Genomic DNA, 18,569 nt, shown 5'->3' with positions numbered 1-18,569 from the left:
ACCTATGCAGTATATAAACGCCGCGAGAGAGCTCAAATGCACATACGAGGTGCTCCGAGAGATAAGGAGGACTGTACACACACACGTATGTAACTAACGCGAAAAGTCCCGTGTCTCGAGCCTCTATGCTTCATAGATACATACACGCAGTATGTGTGTGCTCGTATACAGCATACTTTTATAGATATATTTGCATGCGGCACGTGCTGGATATATAACTATACGCATTAAGCGCTCAAGAAGATCGAATTTCGCTGCTACGTAGCTGCGGTATATTTACGCACGAGTATATTTTCCTCGTAGAATCGACTGCAGACACGGTGGCTTTCGGAGTCTCGTACGGATCTCCAGCGAGCTGTACAAGGCACACACACGTTGTCGCGCAGTTTCGTGCATCTCCCGTAGCTGCAATAGCGGATGAGAGTCGAGCAAATTCGTTGTATTTTCTTTCCGATCTGCTTCGATCGAGTTCGCGAGCAGTCGCAAGCGGACCTCTCGATATACATCGTACATCATTATGTATTTGCATTATAACATTCGCGGCAAACAGAAGCATCGGCCGAAAATTTTCCAATCTCCGCCCGCTCGTTGTCTTCGTAAAGTAAAGATGTATGTATGCGCGAGCAACGATTCGTACTCGCGATCGAGACACAAGAGTCGAGCTCACGCGACGTATTACGATACATAATGATACGCGCCACGATAACGATCGCGACGATCGAATTCGATTCGGGCCGACAGCTGCGAGCCTTGCTTGCCACTCCGCGGGGCCACCGTTCCTTATATGACACGACGATGATTGCGACGATAGATCCAGCTGGAAAATAATACGGTACCGATCGTTGGCCATGGTCTCATCGACGGTCCGGCCTCGTCCTTTTCTCGCTCTTTATCCTATCGATGATCGATATTCGTTATACGTAACGATAATTATAGCTGCGCGATGGAATCGCCCTGCAAATGCCTTTTAAAAAATCAATGGATTCGTTCGGTTACGAGTTGCACGGCCGCTATAACTTGTGAGTGTGTTATACAAACAAGTGTACTGCCGAGCTGCACTCGGCTCACGCTATGGAGCCGTCCTAATTGTTGTTAGCTCGACGGTCGAATGTATAGGAAAAATTTTCTCGACGATTCTCAAGACGTAAAACTGCTGCTCCTTCGTATGTGACTTGGTGCGAACGATCGCTACGAGACGAGTCCTCGTGTACAGGAACATACATCGTACTTTCTAGCTTGCTTGGGCCACTCTGTTTTTCCCGTATAATACAAGTGCAAATTTTGAGAAGCGATCGAGAACTGCCATTATATACTTACTCATATGCACAAACCATAGGTTTTCAAACGATGTATACTAGCGTCGATGGAATAAATCGGAATAATGGGCGCACGGGATGCTCGTCTCTGCTGCTCTCTCGCGCGCTCTAGGCTAGTCAAGTGGCGACATCTGTAGACACCGAGCGTCGAGTCGAGAGCAGCAGCAGCAGCAGCGACGATCGCGCCGCGCAAATAGCAGCGCAAAGCAGCAAGAGATACGCCCTTATCGACCGGTTTTATCAACCAAATACTTTCCTCGTTACCACTGGTTACGTCGTAGGCCTGCTCGATCGTTCTGCTGCTCTCTGGCCTCGTTGCGCGTCAGCACACCATCGTGCAGGCGCCCACGTGTATACGTACATGTAAACACGCCCGCATACATGCATACACCAACAACGGCAGCAGAGCCCGACTGCGATATAACGCAGGTAACGTATAACAATGATAAATGCCATGACGATGAGAGCTTCTTCTTCAGGCCGTGTCCGTCGGCGATCGGCAGGAGCACACGGCCGACGTCGCGAGATCGTCCGCTGCTGGTGAGCACGGAGACGTCCACAGATTTAGGAAAAACAAAGCTACGTCATGTCGATCAAGTCGAGCTTAATCGACAAGGACTTTGGTAGCTGCGAGGAGCCGTCGACGCTGTCCACCGATCCCAACGAGCGCAAGCTCGCCCGCAGATTACGAATACAGAGGCGCGTCGAGGCTTTGCAAAAGTAACGAACCACCTTCTTCTTGCGGCTTTTTTTACTCTAGATAGTCTCGATTTAATTGTTTATCTGCCCACGCGGTTAGATTGGACGGCTATGTCGACGACGTGATCGAAGAGCACGAGGTGACGGACGAGACGCTCACCGAGAAGCAGATCCAGGAGAGCGCCGAGCTTCTGGAAAATCTCCTCGCCGAGGGAAATGAAGTCGTGAGTACATGCGAATGCGTATCTTGGCTTACTTTTCACCCACGAATCGTCCCGAGTCTTTCGTTTTGATTCGTACAACAGATCACTAATGTGCGAGTGGCGAACGACGCGCGCGAGCTCGAGCGTCGCCGCGAGGCAGCCGAGATCCAGGAGCAGCTCTTACAGCGCCTCGAGGCCAGCGCGAGCGAGTGCCGCGTCCTCTACGACGTGATAAGCGAGCGATGGCCGGCGATACTGGCCTCGAACGATCCGCTCGACATCAACGGCGAGATGGACTGGCAGCGCGACAAGTGCGAGGAGGTGCTGGCTAAGAAGGACGCCATCATACTCGAGCTGAAGGAGGCCCTGCGAAAGGCCGACGACAAGTACTTCGAGGACCAGCGCAGGCAGAAGGACGACATCAGGCTGCTGATCGAGCGCATCGAGAACCAGATCACGACCATGGAGAACTCGTACGATCGCGAGCTGGACCTCGTGACCAAGACGATCAAGAGCGAGCGCGACGCCCTCGTGGCGAGCTTCGAGCGCAAGTGGGACGAGCTCTACAGGCAGGAGGAGGAGGAGGACGCCGAGGGCGATCGCAAGCGCCGGGCCATACTCGACGACTACGAGCGCGAGATGGAGCGCCTGATGCAGGAGCACGACGAGGAGTATCGCGCCCAGAAGATCGAGCTCGAGAAGGAGTGCCAGGATCTGCAGCAGCAGCTCGAGCGCACCAAGGCCCTCTGCCTGCTCAACGCCGAGAAGCTCTCCTACAACTACACGGTGCTCAAGAGCCGCGAGGAGGAGAACAGCGTCGTGGCCAGTCTCCAGAAGCGCAAGATCAACAAGCTCCAGGCCCTGCTGACCAATCTCAAGAAGAACTACGCCGACTTCGAGGAGAGCACCAAGCTCGAGATCGAGCGCCTCAGCTCGCAGATACTCAGGGCGCACAAGAGCATAGCCGAGCTCGAGGACAAGTCCGTGCACTTTACCCGGGTCAACGAGAAGCAGTACCTCGACATCTGGGACATGAACACCCACACGGCCAATGAACTGCTCAAAAAGGTACTTTACGTCCACACGAAGCCCATGTATACTCTTGCGTATAAACTCCGCACTTTTTCTCTCTTTTTCGTCATTAGATTCTCGCGGCCGATCGAGACATTTACGAGCGCACGCTGGGCATACTTTGGGAGCCACCGGACAACTCGGTATTGACCAAGGAGGAGCTGCCGTCTTATCGAGCGGCCGTCAACTTCATCGAGAAACGTAAGGAGTCGAATTTATGCCGCTCTCGTTGCATATCTTACGATGTGTGTGTTTACAGAAAAACAAGAGGAGCGCGACAGGGTCAACATCTTCGACTTTGACAAAGCCAAGAAGTCGCTGTCGGACATGAAGCTCGAGCGGGAGGTGCTTAACAACATCCTCAAGCAGATAGCCAACTGCTCGGGCTACCTCATCGAGGACAAGCTGCAGGAGCTCATTGCCGACCGATCGGAGCAGGAGAGAACCATCATACAGCTCGAGAATGTCTTCCAAGTACGTAAAACCTGACCTAGGCTTTTTTTCCCCTTCCTTATCTTACGCGTGTTCTTTGTGAGTTAAGTTACCGATCTTTTTCTCAGGCTCTGTCCATCTCTTCGCCGGAAGAGATAAATCTGATCCTCGAGTTCTTCCTGCCGTACACCTACTGTCCGATCTGCGTGGCCAAGTGCGAGAACGCCATCAGGGCCAAATCGTCGAGCTCGAGCTCGGGCAAGTCGGTGTGCAGCTGCACGCCGGAACTCACCGGAGGAGTCCCGTCCGTCTGCGAGGCCGACGAGCACGTCAAGACCCTCGTCGAAACGGTCAAGGAGGAGATCAAGAAGGCGGCCGAGGACGCCGAGAAGCAGAGCTCCACCAGTGCCTGTACCTGCGACTGCAGCGACTCGTCCACCGAGTCGGACAAAGATGGCGCCGACAAACCCGAGGACGAGGAAAATTGCAAGCGCCACGCCAAGAGCAAATTCACCTGCGAGTTCGGCCACGTGTTGCAGATACAGTCGGCCCACGTCACCAAGGCCATGAAGGAGATCATATCGAAACTGAGCAATGCCGAGCAGAAAAAGTTGCTCACGTTCGAGGAGAGGCTGCGCGAGAAAAAGTACACGATCTCGAGAAACATATCCGAGAAGGACGTCAAGGCTTTCTGGGCAAGTTATCGAGATCTGTTTGGCACGCAGAAGGAGAAGCTCTGGGACGCCATACTGATGGGCTTGACCAAGTATCACGAGGTGCTGAAGGAGCGACACAAGCTCAGCGGCGAGGTCGAAGCTCTGAAGACCCAGAACGAGGAGCTTCAACGTTTGTTGAAGTCCTACAACGATTGTGTGAGTTTGAACAATGAATCTTACGCTTCGTTTTCATTCATCATGATCAACATGCTTTATTGTTAAATTTCAATTCACTTTTTATTTACAGCCAGATGAAGAAAAGTCCGCTTTGACGGTTAAGCCAGCGAAATATTCCTCTCATTTTTAGTAATAAAGTTCATTCGACAGAGAGTAGTATCGTTTTCTTCCCTCTTTGACAATTGCTTTAAGATTTAATTCGTTTTTTTAAATAACATACATAAATTATACATAACTTTTAAATTATCTATTAATGCTCATTTTCGCTAGTAATTAATCGCAAAGTAATAATTTATATGACTTAATTATTTTCTAGCACAATTGGGTTATATAATTTTCACGTAAATCATTGCTGCGTGCAATAACAAAATCTAATAGTCAGGATGCTTACAATGAGCGTACATCGGAAATTGTGAATAGTCAACTTTGGCTTCAGGATAAATGTAACCACCTGAAATAAAATTATCGTCCAGTTGTTTTGTTGAGTCGACTGGAGTAGTTTTCTTTTGGTATGGAGAGAATCTATTTGGCTTATTTTTATTCGTGATCTTGTTCAAATGCTTCTGAGAAGCTAAATGCTGGAACACAGTAAAAAGTTAAATTATAACATTTATTTCTTTCTAATTAATTTTTCAACTGTACATACCACTTCCAATTGTGATTGTGAATTAAACAATTTGTTGCATGGAGTACAAGATAGTACTATACTGTTAGCTGCCTGCTTTGGAGTACTGACTGGCTTGGTACTATCAGGCTGTACGGCAGGTTGAGGTGAGACAGGCTCGGACTTTAGTGATGCCACATCTACTTCCTTCACGTCGGATGATTTACCTAAGCATCAATGTATGGTCAACACTATCTATTTATCACAAATTTTAATAACATCATGTGATAATAAATCAGTTTGAACTCTACATTTATGCCACAAAAATTGTATTGTTTTGTCTTTTTAAAAAAAATATTTGCCATAATTTTTGAAACATGCAAGCTAAAAATCACTTGTGACAAAAATATAAAAATTGTTTTCACACCTTTTGGGGCTGAGTTATAAGTATTTATAAAATTACATGAAAGTTGTAGAAAGTATTAAAAGCAAAAGAGAAAAAAGCATACAGCACAGATTTAGGAAAAAAAATAAACAAAAAAACTAAAGATAGAGAATTATATTAAAGAGTGAAAATGCACTTTGTTTATTTCACTTTTATAAGTAGGTGTACCTTCTACAAAAAAAATATATAAAAAATAGATTTAACATTATATAATGTAATACTTGTCGTTTTTATCCAACATAACAATTCTTTGTAACACTCTTAAATTTATAACGATTTAACAATATAAAATAAACGCAAAAACTCACAAACATCTAACTTTGGTTTGAACATAGCATTATCAAAAAAACGTAAATTTTCCTAACGTCTATTATAAATACTGTAAGGTACTTTTTTTCTTTTTCACATCAAGCTTATGGATACTTTAATCAGTATAATTAGAAAGTTCTATTAATTTATTGATTGGCTCAAATTTCAGTAAATTCAATCAATCGAAATGAAGGGAAAAGTTGAAGAACCATTTTTAAATTTAGCTTGTAACTCTACTCAAATGTTTCACAATTTCAACCACTAGATGAATGCCAATTTAAGAATAAATTCGCGAGACCATGTTGGTACAAATTGAAGTTCATCTAGTAGCTGCCATTCGAATCAACTGAATAAAGCACAAGGGTTTAAATGTTGTAGTATTTTTAGAGTACATACAATTTTTTCTTCATTTTCGATTTTTTTCGGTTTACTAAAGCCATAATTGTAGCAAAAATGGCTTTTCAAAGTATTCATAAGCAATTGCAATCAAGATAAAGGATCTACCAAACAGTATGAATAATAGAGACTAAAAATAAATTGAATTTAAAACTTTTGAATAAATCAAAAGAGTCATCAAAACATGTATAGTTAGCGCACATATGACATAATACAAGTTAAAAGTAATACAAAACATGAAAAAGCCATGAAAAGTAAAAGAGATACTAGAACAAAAGCATTTTTCTGAATAAGTTTGTTAAAATCTGCAAGACTAGGATGCTTTGAATTAAAGGAAAGCGAAAGCTTTTTAGTTACTTTTGGTTTGTTACCTTTGTTCAATGTCTTCTTATGACGGCTTCCTAAAATTAAACAAATGATTATTGCAATTGTCGCCTCTATTGATTAAATTGGTGTAAAGAGGCTTGGAACCTACCATTCAGATGTGTGTGCAGTTGTTGGATGGAATTCAGATTTACCTTGCACACATTGCAAGCAAAATAGTTTGTTTCAACATCTTTGCTAAAATTGACTTTGGCTTGTTGCATAGTTTCAAGCAAAGTTTTAGATTTAACCTGTGAACAAAAGAATTGCACATTGCACAATTAGTTTCGATAAAAAAAAGAAAATGGAAAAATCGTGAATAGAGCAAAAGTACCTGTTTGGCGTGCCTTGCGCCTTGTATATGGGCGTCGAGGACTGCATAGCTGGTGAATTGTAAATTACAATCTTTGCAATAAATATGCGGTTTTGTAACCGGCATCTGGCCGATGATGTTATCAATACACGCCTCGGTGACTGGTTCACACATTGATCGATTCATTCTGCGGAAATTGTTTCGTTGAATTATATATTTGTTGACAAAATATCTATCGTAGTTGTTGTTATCATGTGGAAACGAGGAGGATTAGCGCGCAGAATTGTACGCGTAAATATACTGGACGAGAGATGATAAGAGGGCAACATACCACGAATGAACTTTGTTTATGCGAATAGGCGCGGAGATGAAGAATTAAATAATTTTATAATACATTGTATAAAACTCACCTGGAACTTTGAGCAATAGCGACAATTCAGCGATAGGAAGAATCGAGAAAAAGTGGGTTTTCTCGGCGTTCTTGATAACTAGCGTTGAATACGTTCGATACCGCGTTAAAGCCAAAAAGGTCGCAAGTTTTACTTTTGCAAAAGATAATCCTCGCACGTGACTAGAATGAATTTTCCTCCTCGAAGACCAGAGAAACGCACGGACGGACGTGAGCGAGCGCGAGCAGCCAAGTCGGCAAAAAAGTCGGCTAGTCGGTGAAAGTTCCGGCCAAGGAACGACGACGACGATGAATAATGTCCTCGGGGTGCGGCGTCTGCCTGGATGAGATTCCCTCCTTCGCGATAGAAAAGTCAAGCGTAGAAACGAGCGATAAAAATGTTTGACATGCAGTCTCTCTTATCGAGTCGAGCGAACAATCAACTGTGTGCTCCGAAGTCTTGCCTGCGAGCCTGTCTCGTGCGTGTATGTTACTACTGACGTGTGCGTGCGACTGTGTGTGTATATCGACTGACTGACTGACTGGACGGGCTGCCGTTGATACTGCCGCGAGCTTTCGCGATTTTACGGACTGACTGTCAGAGCGAGACGGAGATAGAGTCGCCAAACAGAGTGAGGCCAAAGTTTGCAGCTAGATGTCGCCTGGTGCTTGAAGCCGCTTGGCAGCTGGCGTCAAGCTGCGCCGTCGGTCAGCCGAGCTATCGTCGGGGCGAACGCGGCTGCGAGAGCGCAAGAGGTAACCGTCATGGAAACACGAATGACGGAGCACGCGAACGCGGCGGCGGCGATCAGCATCGCGAAGCGAGACGAGAACCCTCAACCGGTATAACCACGGTATAACGTGCAAGGCACTCGCGCGACATGCGCAAGCGCTAGAAATAGCTATGCCCGCCTGCAAAGACGCTATACGGATGGCTGACGCTATATCTGTAGCAGCCTGAGCGACCGTATATGTAATCGTCTCTTCCATGTACGGTATATCTATGTATAGTATTCTCGTCGTGCCGATATACATATATGTACGGGCTGCAAGTCTTGTGTATCGCTTTTTATATATACAATAATAGTACGCATATATATAAAGCACACGTGTGTTATATATATAAACACGAGGCGAGCTCGCGGAGAGCGAGAGTCGGAGCACGTTACGGACGCATATATATCCTACATTTGAAAACGTGAATAATATACCCAAGTAAGGGGCTGATTGCGGGAAAGATTTTTCGCGATGTGCGATGATGATCGCGAGAGGCTCGGAGCCGCGCACAGGCGGCTACTATATAGGTAGCGGGGGGGAAGGGAAAAAGGAGGAATCGATTTGCGGCTCGAGTCGAGGCTGCAGAAATCCTCTGTATGTGTGCCTCGCTGTGTGTGTGCGTCTGCATGCGTATAATACATAAAAGCCGGAGTATAAAAGGCACGAGGAGAGGTTGCCGTTGCTGCTGCTGCTGCTGCTGATGCAGCCATGGCCGCAAAATGACGGATCTCGTCGAGAGAGAGAAATTCACCGTCGCTGACCCGAAGATGCGCGTGTTATATTGCCCTGCTATATAAGCATCGAGAAGCTCGCGGCTTTGTACAAGACATCGTCGTATTTGTCGTATAAATACGTATATAGGCGCGCTCGGGAGCAGTTGGTACGCGTTTTATAATTGGTTTAAACAATTAGGCTCCGAGTTGTCGTCGACGTCGTCTTTGCTGCAATTTGCGCTTACGGTACGACTCTCTGCAAATACAGTAGTTAGCTAAGCGTTATGCAACGCGAATATACCCGATGCCGCTGCCGTGCTCAATGACGTGTCCTGATCAATGCGAGCAAGCGAGCGAGCGAGCGAACGAACGAACGAACGTATATACCGAGCTCCACTGTGCTTGGCAATAAAAGCTGCGTTACTATTGTATATATATAGAGTCGGCCGCTTGCGCACATACGTGAGATTATACATATTATAACTATATATGTATCGGTGAGAAGCTCTCTCTCGCTTGTGCGCGCGCGAAAACATTTATACGCTTATCGACACTTGGTTCTGTCGTGCAGCGCATTATGTGTATCAGCCATACACCATTGCACACGGTGCACGCGTATTATAGCCACAGACATGCTTGCGAATTCAAGCTCGCTAATGCGCCTGACTCGCTGAGTGAGTAAGAGAGAGAGAGAGAGAGAAAGAGAACCAATCGATTGCTCCCTTCGATATGCGACTATAATACGGGATGCCTTTGGGATTGACGAACGCACCAGCCGACTTCTCGGCGCTAAAAATTCAACTCATTCGCTAAACAGGAGAATGAATAATGATGAATGGGCAACTATAAGAGACATAATGCAAAGTTGTCACTTCCTTTCGTAGGACAAAAAAGGACTCTGACGAAAAAAAAGGAAGAAGGAAGGAAATTTGCAGTAGCAGTTATGCCGCCACTGCCAAGTTGCTATATACAGCGATAAGCTGCGTTCGGTATAAGGCAAGGGCGTACAGAGAGAAGAGAGAGAGAAGCAAGCGAAGCGACTTGCAAAAGCCGAGCGAGAGAGCCTCAGCCAAGAAGTGGATGACGACAACGACGACGACGACGACGACGACGACGAAGAAAAAGAAAAGAAGAAGAAGACGAAGCCGAGGATGGAGAAGGAAATCGAGAGTTGTGTGTTATATTCGTGTGCAGTAGCGGGCGAGGGAGCTCTCTCCGAGTCTCGAGTCGGCGTCGTCGTCAACTATATCCTACTCGGACCAATCGGCTGTCCGTCGTCTTCGGCTGCGCCGCCTCGAACGCCAATTAAAACCGGCCTTAGCGAGGGTGGCGATCGCGTCCTCGTCGTCTTTCTCTCTCTCTCTCTCTCGTACTCTGCGCGTTATAAGCTCCGAGCGAGAGCGGCATGATGCGATCGAGTTTTGTACATCGCGGGCCTGCGTATGCCGAATCAACGCCAGATGGAGCTCAGCTCGTCCGACGCGGCTTTTCGCGCACTGCTGTTATAGCGATTCGCGCGAGGAGCATCCGAGAATCTCAAGACTATATATATTCCCGACGACGACGACGACGACGAAGAAGACTTGGCTTCGCGATATATCCGTAGTCCGTACCATGTATAGGTCGTCATAAATATAGACTACCGTCGCGTCGAACGAGTTCGGAGTTTCTCTCTCTTTCTCGCTCTCTCGCTCGTTCGTACGTATTCGTGCGCTGCGCCGCTCTCGGTCGTTCGTCGTCGGGTTCTCTGCTTCTATATGTATGCCTGTGCGAATCGCCCCTACTCGGCTCACTCGGCCTCTATATGTGTGAGTGAGCCAACGTAAGCACTCACACAGCTACGCATCGACGGAGCGAGAGAGAGAGATAGAACGAGGTGTAGGCGCAACTCGCTCGGCTCGAATACATATATAGCGCGTCAGGCAGTGATTCTCTCTGTGCGAGCGCGAAAAGGACGGACAGTCCCGCGCGCGCGGAGCATCGCCAACAGCAGCAGCAGCAGCATCGAGTGTGGCAGCAGCAGCAGCATAGAGCCAAGTTCGCGCATAATACCAAGCGCGTACATACTGCCAGCCGCAAGCGCCTATATACAGCCCCAGCAGCCATCTTATATTTTGCCTTGGAGAAAAACAGAGGCTCGAGCCGAGCGCGAGAGCAGGCCAATATAGTAGTGCCAGTGCCTGTGTGTGCTGCCGCGCTATAAACTCCAACTAAGCGTGATTCGCGACTCGCCTGCACATATATACATATATTACGTTACATATATATGTACGTGTTATATATATATTACATATACGTGCATATACATATATAAGCAAGCCCCCCGCGCGCTCCAAGCGACGAGAGAGAGAGAGAGAGAGAAAGAGAGAAGCGAGCGAATCGCAGAGCGAGATAGAGCGAGAGAGCCGCAGTAGTACAGTGCAAAGTATATATCTCTCTTATACACACGACGGGAGAGGATCGCGCGCTGCTCCGCTCGCAGCAGTGACCGAGAGGCAGAATACACACATATATATCGTCCATATATATATATTTCGACTCGCCTCGACCCCAGTGTGTGCACACACGATTTTTATATATCATAAAGCTAAACGCGCGCGCGCGCTCGCGCTTATAATATATATACACATAATAATATATACAGATATATATGCGTGTATGTGCGTGAGTGTGCAGCAACAGAAGCAGCAGCAGCAGTATACAGCAGCGTACAGCAGCACAGCCAAAAGAGTCGGAGTCAGCGACGTTTTATAACAAATATACGCATCGAGAGAGAATATAACGACGACGACGACGACGACAACGGAGAGTACGACGTGAAACGACGTGTTTTCTGTGTCTGTGTGTCCGTGCCCGTTGTATATATATATACAGATCGGCCGTCGCGAGTGTGCGTGAGTTGTCCGAAACGGAACGAAGGGGACCGTACCAATACTGCTGCCTGCTCGCCTGCCTGCCTGACTGCGTGTGTGTATATGTGCGCTTGTGGCTGCCGCCGTTCCTCCGACGACATGCCCCCCTGCTCCACGTCGCTGCTGCCTATACCGCTCGTCCTCCCGCCGCAGACGCCGCCGCGGTCGTCAACCGCCGCCGCCCGCTCTACCTGAGCGCCTGCCCTGAACAACTCGACTCGACTCGACTCGACTCAACTTCGACTCGACGATATATCTCTATATGTGCTTCAGTGACCGAGACACGCGTCGTCGACTATAACTACTAGCATTTCGATACATCGGATACATCGTTCATCTTCCGCGAACCAGTGAGAAGAAGAAAGCGACAAGAAAGCGACAAGAAAGAGCGAGGAGACGATTCCAAGAGAGAAGACTTGTGACAAGAAGAAACAAGTTAACCTTTTTCGCGCCCCCCAAGATAGACCGAGAGTGACCGAGAGACAGTGCGTGTGTGTCAAACGGAGACAGAGGAGCTGCACCTTGAATCGTTGACAGCCGAGCCCAGCCCTCGCCTTTCCTATGAGGCGCCTCCGTCTTCAACTCGAGCCCGGACCATCACATTAGCAAAGGTAAGTTTCTGGACGAAGCTTGCCAAACGTCTTTACTTCTTCTCTATGTGTAAACTAGTTCAGAATAGTGCACGAAAACACCACGACGATTACGGCGATGACGGCGATCCGCGCTGTGCTTGCGGCCGAGACTGCACTTTGACGTCTTGGTCGATGACATCTTCGTAATCAATCATCAGCGCCGTCACCGTCGTATTTGTCGTCGTCGAGAAAGCGAGTCGCGGAGTGTGCTTTACTGTCGAATCGATCCGTTTCTATTTGTCTCTCCGGCTAAACGGCATGGCTCCTCGGAGACGATGCGGTCGCGCGCGCACGAGGCCCCTCTGCCGCTGCTGCACTGCGCCCTGACGCCGATCCGCAGTTATTATGCAATCAGCTGATCGTGTGCGAGAGAGAGTGTGCAAAGCGGGGCGAAGCACGAGCACACACGGGCCTCCGAGCTGCGGTCGTCTCCGGCGCGCGCGTGCCGAGTTCTCAGCCCGAGAGAGAGAGAGAGAGAGAGAGAGACGAGTAGCAGCAGCTCTGTCCGCTGTCAATCGTCAAAAATAAATGCGCTCGGTACAGCGCACGGTTGCATCTCTAACCTTAGGCGCACGCTCACGTTGGCTTGGCGCGCTTTTCCCTCCTCCACTCGCTTTCTCGCCTTTCTATATATTGTGTACATACAATATATACATATGTATTATATATATGTGCATTTATATATATACACGCGACGCCTATATATGTATACTTATATATTGTATATATGTGTAGCATATATAGGAGCAGCGTTTGTATATATATAATAGAGCGGCGCGGCGCGCGCGGCGGTATGTTGTACCTTATACATACAGCATGCACAGACCACGCTTGCTCACGATATTGCCATGTGCATTCGGCGCTGAGCTTTTCTTGCACTAGCTAATGACAATATGCTGTTGTCCGTCGCTGCTGTTGCTATTGCTGTTGTTGCTGTTGCTGTTGTTGTTGTTGTTGTTGTTGTTGTTGTTGTTGTTGTTGTTGATGTTGATGTTGATGTTGTTGACGTTGATGCTAAACTACCACGACGATAACGATGACTCCGATGATGTTTGCTCGCTGGCCGATGACTGCACTCCTCCACGGATGGCTGTAGATAAAGCTTCGGAGTTCAATGGTAGAAATACAACACAGTAATTCATCGGGCTCGAGCGCACGATCGAACATACGCATAGAAACGCACGCAATAGAAGCTAATTGCACAGGAGCCCGCATCCGAGCGCTCACATTCACACTGGGTCTCTCTGTTGCGTTTTGCAGGTGGATTGGTACGCAGGATATGAGCAGTTTGTCAAGCGCAACCTGACTCTGCTCCCACACCAGCAGCAGACGCTGCATCAGCATCCTCCAGCGCCGCCACCGCCTCCAGCAGCCTCGTCCTCGGCAGCCGCAGCGGCTACGCTAGCCCCTCCTGCGGCGCCCCCTCCGCAGAACGCGCAGCAGCATCATCACCACAGCCAGCAGCAGCAGCACCACCACACTTCGGCGGCCAATGTGATGGCCTCGATGTTCGAACAGCAAATCAAGAGTGAGCCTATGGGCTTTTATTCAGTGGCATCGAGTCGCAGCGACGGATCAAGCTCTATTGTAAATCTTTCAGACGACCGCGAGGAACTGTCCCAGCAAGACAGCCACGTGCAGCAGCTGCAAGCCCCGCACGCGCGTCAGGTGCACCATCAGCAGCTGCCCCACCATCCGGACCAAGAGCCGGAGCAGCTGGCCGTCCTGCAGCAGGCGAGTCACAGCCCCATCATACACCACGAGGACTCGCCGGGTCGTCACTCCACGGTCGACGGCCAGCCCATCAAAGAGGGCAGTCGCTCGAAACCGCAGCCCTGCAAGGTCTGCGGCAAGGTACTCAGCTCCGCGAGCAGCTACTACGTCCACATGAAGCTACACTCGGGACACAAGCCCTACCACTGCACCGTGTGCGAGGCGAGCTTCTGCCGGAAGCCCTACCTCGAGGTGCACATGCGCACGCACACGGGCGAGCGGCCCTTCCAGTGCGAGCTCTGCCTCAAGCGATTCACCCAGAAGAGCAGCCTCAACACGCACAAGCGCGTCCACACGGGCGAGCGGCCCTACTCCTGCGACATCTGCAACAAGCGCTTCGCCGTCAAGAGCTACGTCACGGCCCATCGCTGGTCCCACGTGGCCGAGAAGCCGCTCGTCTGCGAGCGCTGCAGCCTCACCTTCACATCCAAGAGCCAGTTCGCCGTCCACATTCGCACTCACACGGCCAGCACGACCTACGAGTGCAACATCTGCGGCCGCACCTTCGTGCGCGACTCCTATCTCATTCGGCACCAAAACCGCGTGCATCGGGGCGGCGCCAACTCCGGGGCGGGCAGCGCCAACACCAGCCACGAGCCGGGCACGCCGCAGAGCTCGGGTGCGGGTACGCCCGGGGCCACGGGCTTCGAGAGTCCGGTCTGCGACCTGCGCTACAGCGACGGGCCCTCGTCGCTCGACGGCCTGGCCCAGGCCGCGGCGGGCAAAGGCAACCCGGCCATCGCCGCCGAGATAGCCGCGAGTATCGCCGCGAAGCAGAACAGCTTGCAGCTGCCGCTACCGCTGCTGCACCCGCAGAGCACCAACTAGTGCCATCAGCCGCAGCCACCCGCCCCAGCCAGCTCTTCGCCGACGGCCCAGCAACAGCAGCAGCAGCAGCAGCAGCAGTTTAGGCCGCCGAGTCCGCCGCAGGCCTATCATCATCACCATCAGCAGCCACCACCGCCACCGCCGCCGCCGACGACGCACGATCAGCAGCACCACTTGGCACCGCCACCGGCGCACCACTTGCACCCTGCGCTCTATCTATACGCGCAGTACTCGGGCGCTGCCGGGCCCGCGGCTGCGGCGCTCACCTACAGCGAGTACGTGCAACGCAGCAACACGTGAGTCACTTAGTTCCGATCGCCCGATTAGAGGCGCGATAACCGATGGACCGACACACGCTTACTCGCAGCTCGCAAAGTCTCGAATTCGCAAGCAAGACCAAGCCTCGAGCTAGCGGGTCTTACTTCGCGTGGAGAGCTCGTCAACTAGCTCAACTTAAGCGTCGCAGCTTTCGTTGATTAATATATATATCGTTTATATACGATCGTCATTCATCCTATATATTATATCTGAATAATCCTGTTTATTTTGACCGATTTCTCGTTCATTATAGTCTGCACGCAGGACGCAATTTTTTGCGCCCATCGAGTACGATCAGTAGTTTGTTTCGCTGCTTTTCGCTTCTTAAAATGCGTTTAGTCGATTTTCATTATTTTCGACCAGCTATCACTGACACGAACGATCAATATCGACAGTCGTTGACAGACAACTTGTGTTTGTCGCGTATGTATGTGTAAATCTAAAACTATATATGTTAAAATGAATACATTATTCTGTTCATTAACGTGTAATTTTGTTGATTCGATTTTTAATTCAGAACCTCGGATTAAAGGTAGCTTTAGGATATAATATTGTATGATACATTATTAATTGTTTATATATTGTAACGTTGACATATAATGACTTATGGTTTTTTTTGCTTTAAAGTACTTCTAATTACGATCAGTTTTTTTTTTGTGTCGAGAATCAAAGACTCTTGATCATTTTAGCTGGTAAGAAACAAAGACATATGCTAGCTTAAAAAAGAAAGATATAACGATAACACCTTCAGACTGTTGTAAACATGGAACAGTAAATTTTGTACTAGTGTATTAGCTCCCTGCAGAGTCCAGTGTCGTCAAAAATAATAAAAAAATAAAACAAGCTTTCATTTCAAAATGGTATACTAGCCTTTTTAATGATACATACAAACAAAAAAAGACAGATCATCATCATCATCACTCATACTCAATAAAAATGTTCGTTTTGTCAAATGCAACTCGAAAACTTCGCGTTATCAAAATGTAAAAATTCTGCCCACCCTCGCTCAAGTCACACTCATCACACACTCACTCATAATCTCTCATTCATATACACACACATGGACACGAGGCAACAATCACATTAAAAGAAAAAAAAAACAAAAAAAAACACTTGTATTTATATTTTTAAAGGAGTTTTAGTCACTTGGATCTGTGATATAGATAGTAATTAATCGTCTGTAATAATTTTTTTCAATTGCATTGGTTTTTAATTTCGATTGTATAGGAAAAAGAAAATGCGCGCTCAAGCTTTAATAGTGGGAACTCGGTAATAGTGAGTAAGGTCAACAACGACGCGGTGGGTAATCGTGCAACATGAACAAAAAAAAAGCGGCAGAGAAAATAAAAAGACTCGAAAAAAAAAAAGAGGAGAGTTAAGCTTGCAGATGTTAACCAGTAGAACGAGCTGCGGTGAAATTACGCGTTCTTGCGCGCGAGTGCGGGGGAAAAAGAAGAAGAGAGGCTATATCGTTCGAGTGTTGGATCCTATTCGATATGCACATATTTATCGCGTTTCCGGAGGCGATCGAGGCCGAGACTTGCACTTTTTTTCGTTCCTCCGCTATACACATTCTGCGCGCCGCATTATTTTCGCCATTTCGTTGGACAATGATCGTTGCGCTTATATAGATCTCTGCTTGTGGCTATTAAATAATAAGCGGCGCGTAGCAAAATTCGATTGTTTTTGTCGTCGTAAACATCATCGGCGCGTGTATCATACACAGAGAGAATTGGCATATATATATTACGTACATTCACGTTTACATGCCATATATATATGGAGAGAGGAGAGAATCGAGCTTGTACGCATATATACGTGTACATCGTGTGTGCAGTGAAACTCGCGCACGCCTTCGACTCGCCGGCATACATGCCGCACACTCGTATATATATATCTCGTACACCCAATATATATGTTGCAATACATGTGTTGTGTGTATATATATGCGAACGCGCGTGCAACTTTGGCCATAAGCCGCGCGGCGTAATCATCGTCGCGATTTATTAACCGGATTTCGCAGCCCGACGCCACACCACCACCACCGCCACCTTTTTACTTCAAATTCTTACTCCAGAATTTTTCGTCTCGTCGATTATTCGCTCGCTCGAAATTATTTTCGCTCATCCGCGACGTTTCGTATAAAAAATAAGGGACTTTTTTTAGCACGATGCTGGTTCGGGGATCCTACGAATGTGCAGTTATTCATTATCACTTTGACTTTTCGGACGAGATGCAATCGTATATAGAAAAAGTCGTATAGTCGCTGTTATTCATAAGAAAGTTGAATTTTTTTTGTTTCCAATAAGGAGTGCTACACGTTAACACAGACACACACGCTCACTTCATCGACACACACAAGCTCACACACATACACACACGCACTCACAAACTCGAGCTCGCGCGTGCGTAGGCGTACTTATATATAATACTTGTTTTCATTTCGTATAACGTATAGACGATGCTTGGTAATAACTAATAACTGAAAAAAAAAGATTATTAATAACGTAAGAGAAAGTGCGTACACACACCGCAAAGGACTGTAATTTTTAATCATAATTATGTATAATAAACGAGCTATATATAATAACGAGAAGAGAGACTGAGAGGAAACAATAGAGAGTTGTCGCAGGGCGCGGTTATATACACTGCGCGTTACGTTCGTTTTATTTTACTTTTTTCTATCTTTCTCTCTCTCTCTCTCGCTCTTTATTGCTCTAAATATTTAGTTACTTCGCTATGCGTATACTGTACCAACTGTTGCAATACAATCACTTACACATTCGCACACCTATAACACACATACACCCAATCATTCTCCCATCAATCATAAACATATGTTTTTTCACGAACAGAGTCGATAGTTGAAAAAAAAAGAAACTCTGGCATAAATATATTTTTATATATCAACGCAAAATTAACACAAAATTCTTTATTATTTGTCGTGTGCAAAGTAGGCGTTGGTGGATGAAGTCTCTGCAGTCGCGAATCACGTAATGGGTCGACGAAGACGATAGACTGACTGGTTTTATCACTAAGCTAATAAAAAAATTGAAAGAAAAAAAGTCGCTTCCTTACGAATCTCACGCTCGTGTCTTTGTCGCGTTTATAAATATAGTCCCCGAGTATATATGGAGCAGCTCTTCGAGGCATAAACTTCCAGTACGAGCGCAGTGCATCTGCT

At 47.6% G+C, this 18,569-nt stretch overlaps 3 protein-coding genes across 3 annotated transcripts; 2 read left to right on the top strand and 1 right to left on the bottom strand.

Moving 5' to 3' along the window:
* The first annotated feature begins 1,292 nt into the window (after window positions 1-1,292).
* On the top strand, window positions 1,293-4,756 carry LOC106658049 (dynein regulatory complex protein 1). Its single transcript, XM_014379853.2, has 8 exons — window positions 1,293-1,745; window positions 1,796-2,036; window positions 2,116-2,239; window positions 2,321-3,286; window positions 3,364-3,490; window positions 3,549-3,763; window positions 3,850-4,593; window positions 4,685-4,756. Exons 2-8 carry the CDS (start codon window positions 1,903-1,905, stop codon window positions 4,742-4,744), a joined length of 2,370 nt encoding a protein of 789 aa, XP_014235339.1. The 5' UTR covers window positions 1,293-1,745; window positions 1,796-1,902; the 3' UTR covers window positions 4,745-4,756.
* Window positions 4,757-4,884: 128 nt separating this feature from the next.
* Window positions 4,885-8,065, bottom strand: LOC106658050 (zinc finger matrin-type protein 1). The gene is made up of 6 exons (XM_014379854.2): window positions 7,455-8,065; window positions 7,066-7,231; window positions 6,844-6,982; window positions 6,740-6,769; window positions 5,261-5,445; window positions 4,885-5,192 (listed from the first exon to the last, which is right to left on the bottom strand). The coding sequence occupies exons 2-6, from the start codon at window positions 7,228-7,230 to the stop codon at window positions 4,986-4,988; spliced, it is 726 nt and encodes a 241-aa protein (XP_014235340.1). The 5' UTR covers window position 7,231; window positions 7,455-8,065; the 3' UTR covers window positions 4,885-4,985.
* A 4,234-nt stretch (window positions 8,066-12,299) lies between these two features.
* Window positions 12,300-16,251, top strand: LOC106658063 (zinc finger and SCAN domain-containing protein 2-like). Its single transcript, XM_014379872.2, has 2 exons — window positions 12,300-12,445; window positions 13,727-16,251. Exon 2 carries the CDS (start codon window positions 13,964-13,966, stop codon window positions 15,065-15,067), a length of 1,104 nt encoding a protein of 367 aa, XP_014235358.1. The 5' UTR covers window positions 12,300-12,445; window positions 13,727-13,963; the 3' UTR covers window positions 15,068-16,251.
* The last annotated feature ends 2,318 nt before the right edge of the window (window positions 16,252-18,569 follow it).

Source organism: Trichogramma pretiosum, unplaced genomic scaffold, assembly GCF_000599845.2.
Source record: "Trichogramma pretiosum strain Unisexual culture from Peru unplaced genomic scaffold, Tpre_2.0 scaffold6, whole genome shotgun sequence".
Lineage (NCBI taxonomy): Eukaryota > Metazoa > Arthropoda > Insecta > Hymenoptera > Trichogrammatidae > Trichogramma > Trichogramma pretiosum.
Note: the sequence above shows the minus strand (reverse complement) of the source record. Positions and strands in the feature narration are given on the sequence as shown.

Excerpts from the sequence above, each read along its gene's own strand:
- LOC106658049 (XM_014379853.2), top strand. The coding sequence starts at position 1,903 with ATGTCGATCAAGTCGAGCTTAATCGACAAGGACTTTGGTAGCTGCGAG. Across the intron at positions 2,240-2,320 it reads TCGCCGAGGGAAATGAAGTC|ATCACTAATGTGCGAGTGGC; the intron begins GTGAGTACATGC and ends TTCGTACAACAG. Across the intron at positions 3,287-3,363 it reads CCAATGAACTGCTCAAAAAG|ATTCTCGCGGCCGATCGAGA; the intron begins GTACTTTACGTC and ends TTTCGTCATTAG.
- LOC106658050 (XM_014379854.2), bottom strand. The coding sequence starts at position 7,230 with ATGAATCGATCAATGTGTGAACCAGTCACCGAGGCGTGTATTGATAAC. Across the intron at positions 6,983-7,065 it reads GCGCAAGGCACGCCAAACAG|GTTAAATCTAAAACTTTGCT; the intron begins GTACTTTTGCTC and ends TTTTGTTCACAG. Across the intron at positions 6,770-6,843 it reads ACTGCACACACATCTGAATG|GAAGCCGTCATAAGAAGACA; the intron begins GTAGGTTCCAAG and ends GTTTAATTTTAG.
- LOC106658063 (XM_014379872.2), top strand. The coding sequence starts at position 13,964 with ATGGCCTCGATGTTCGAACAGCAAATCAAGAGTGAGCCTATGGGCTTT.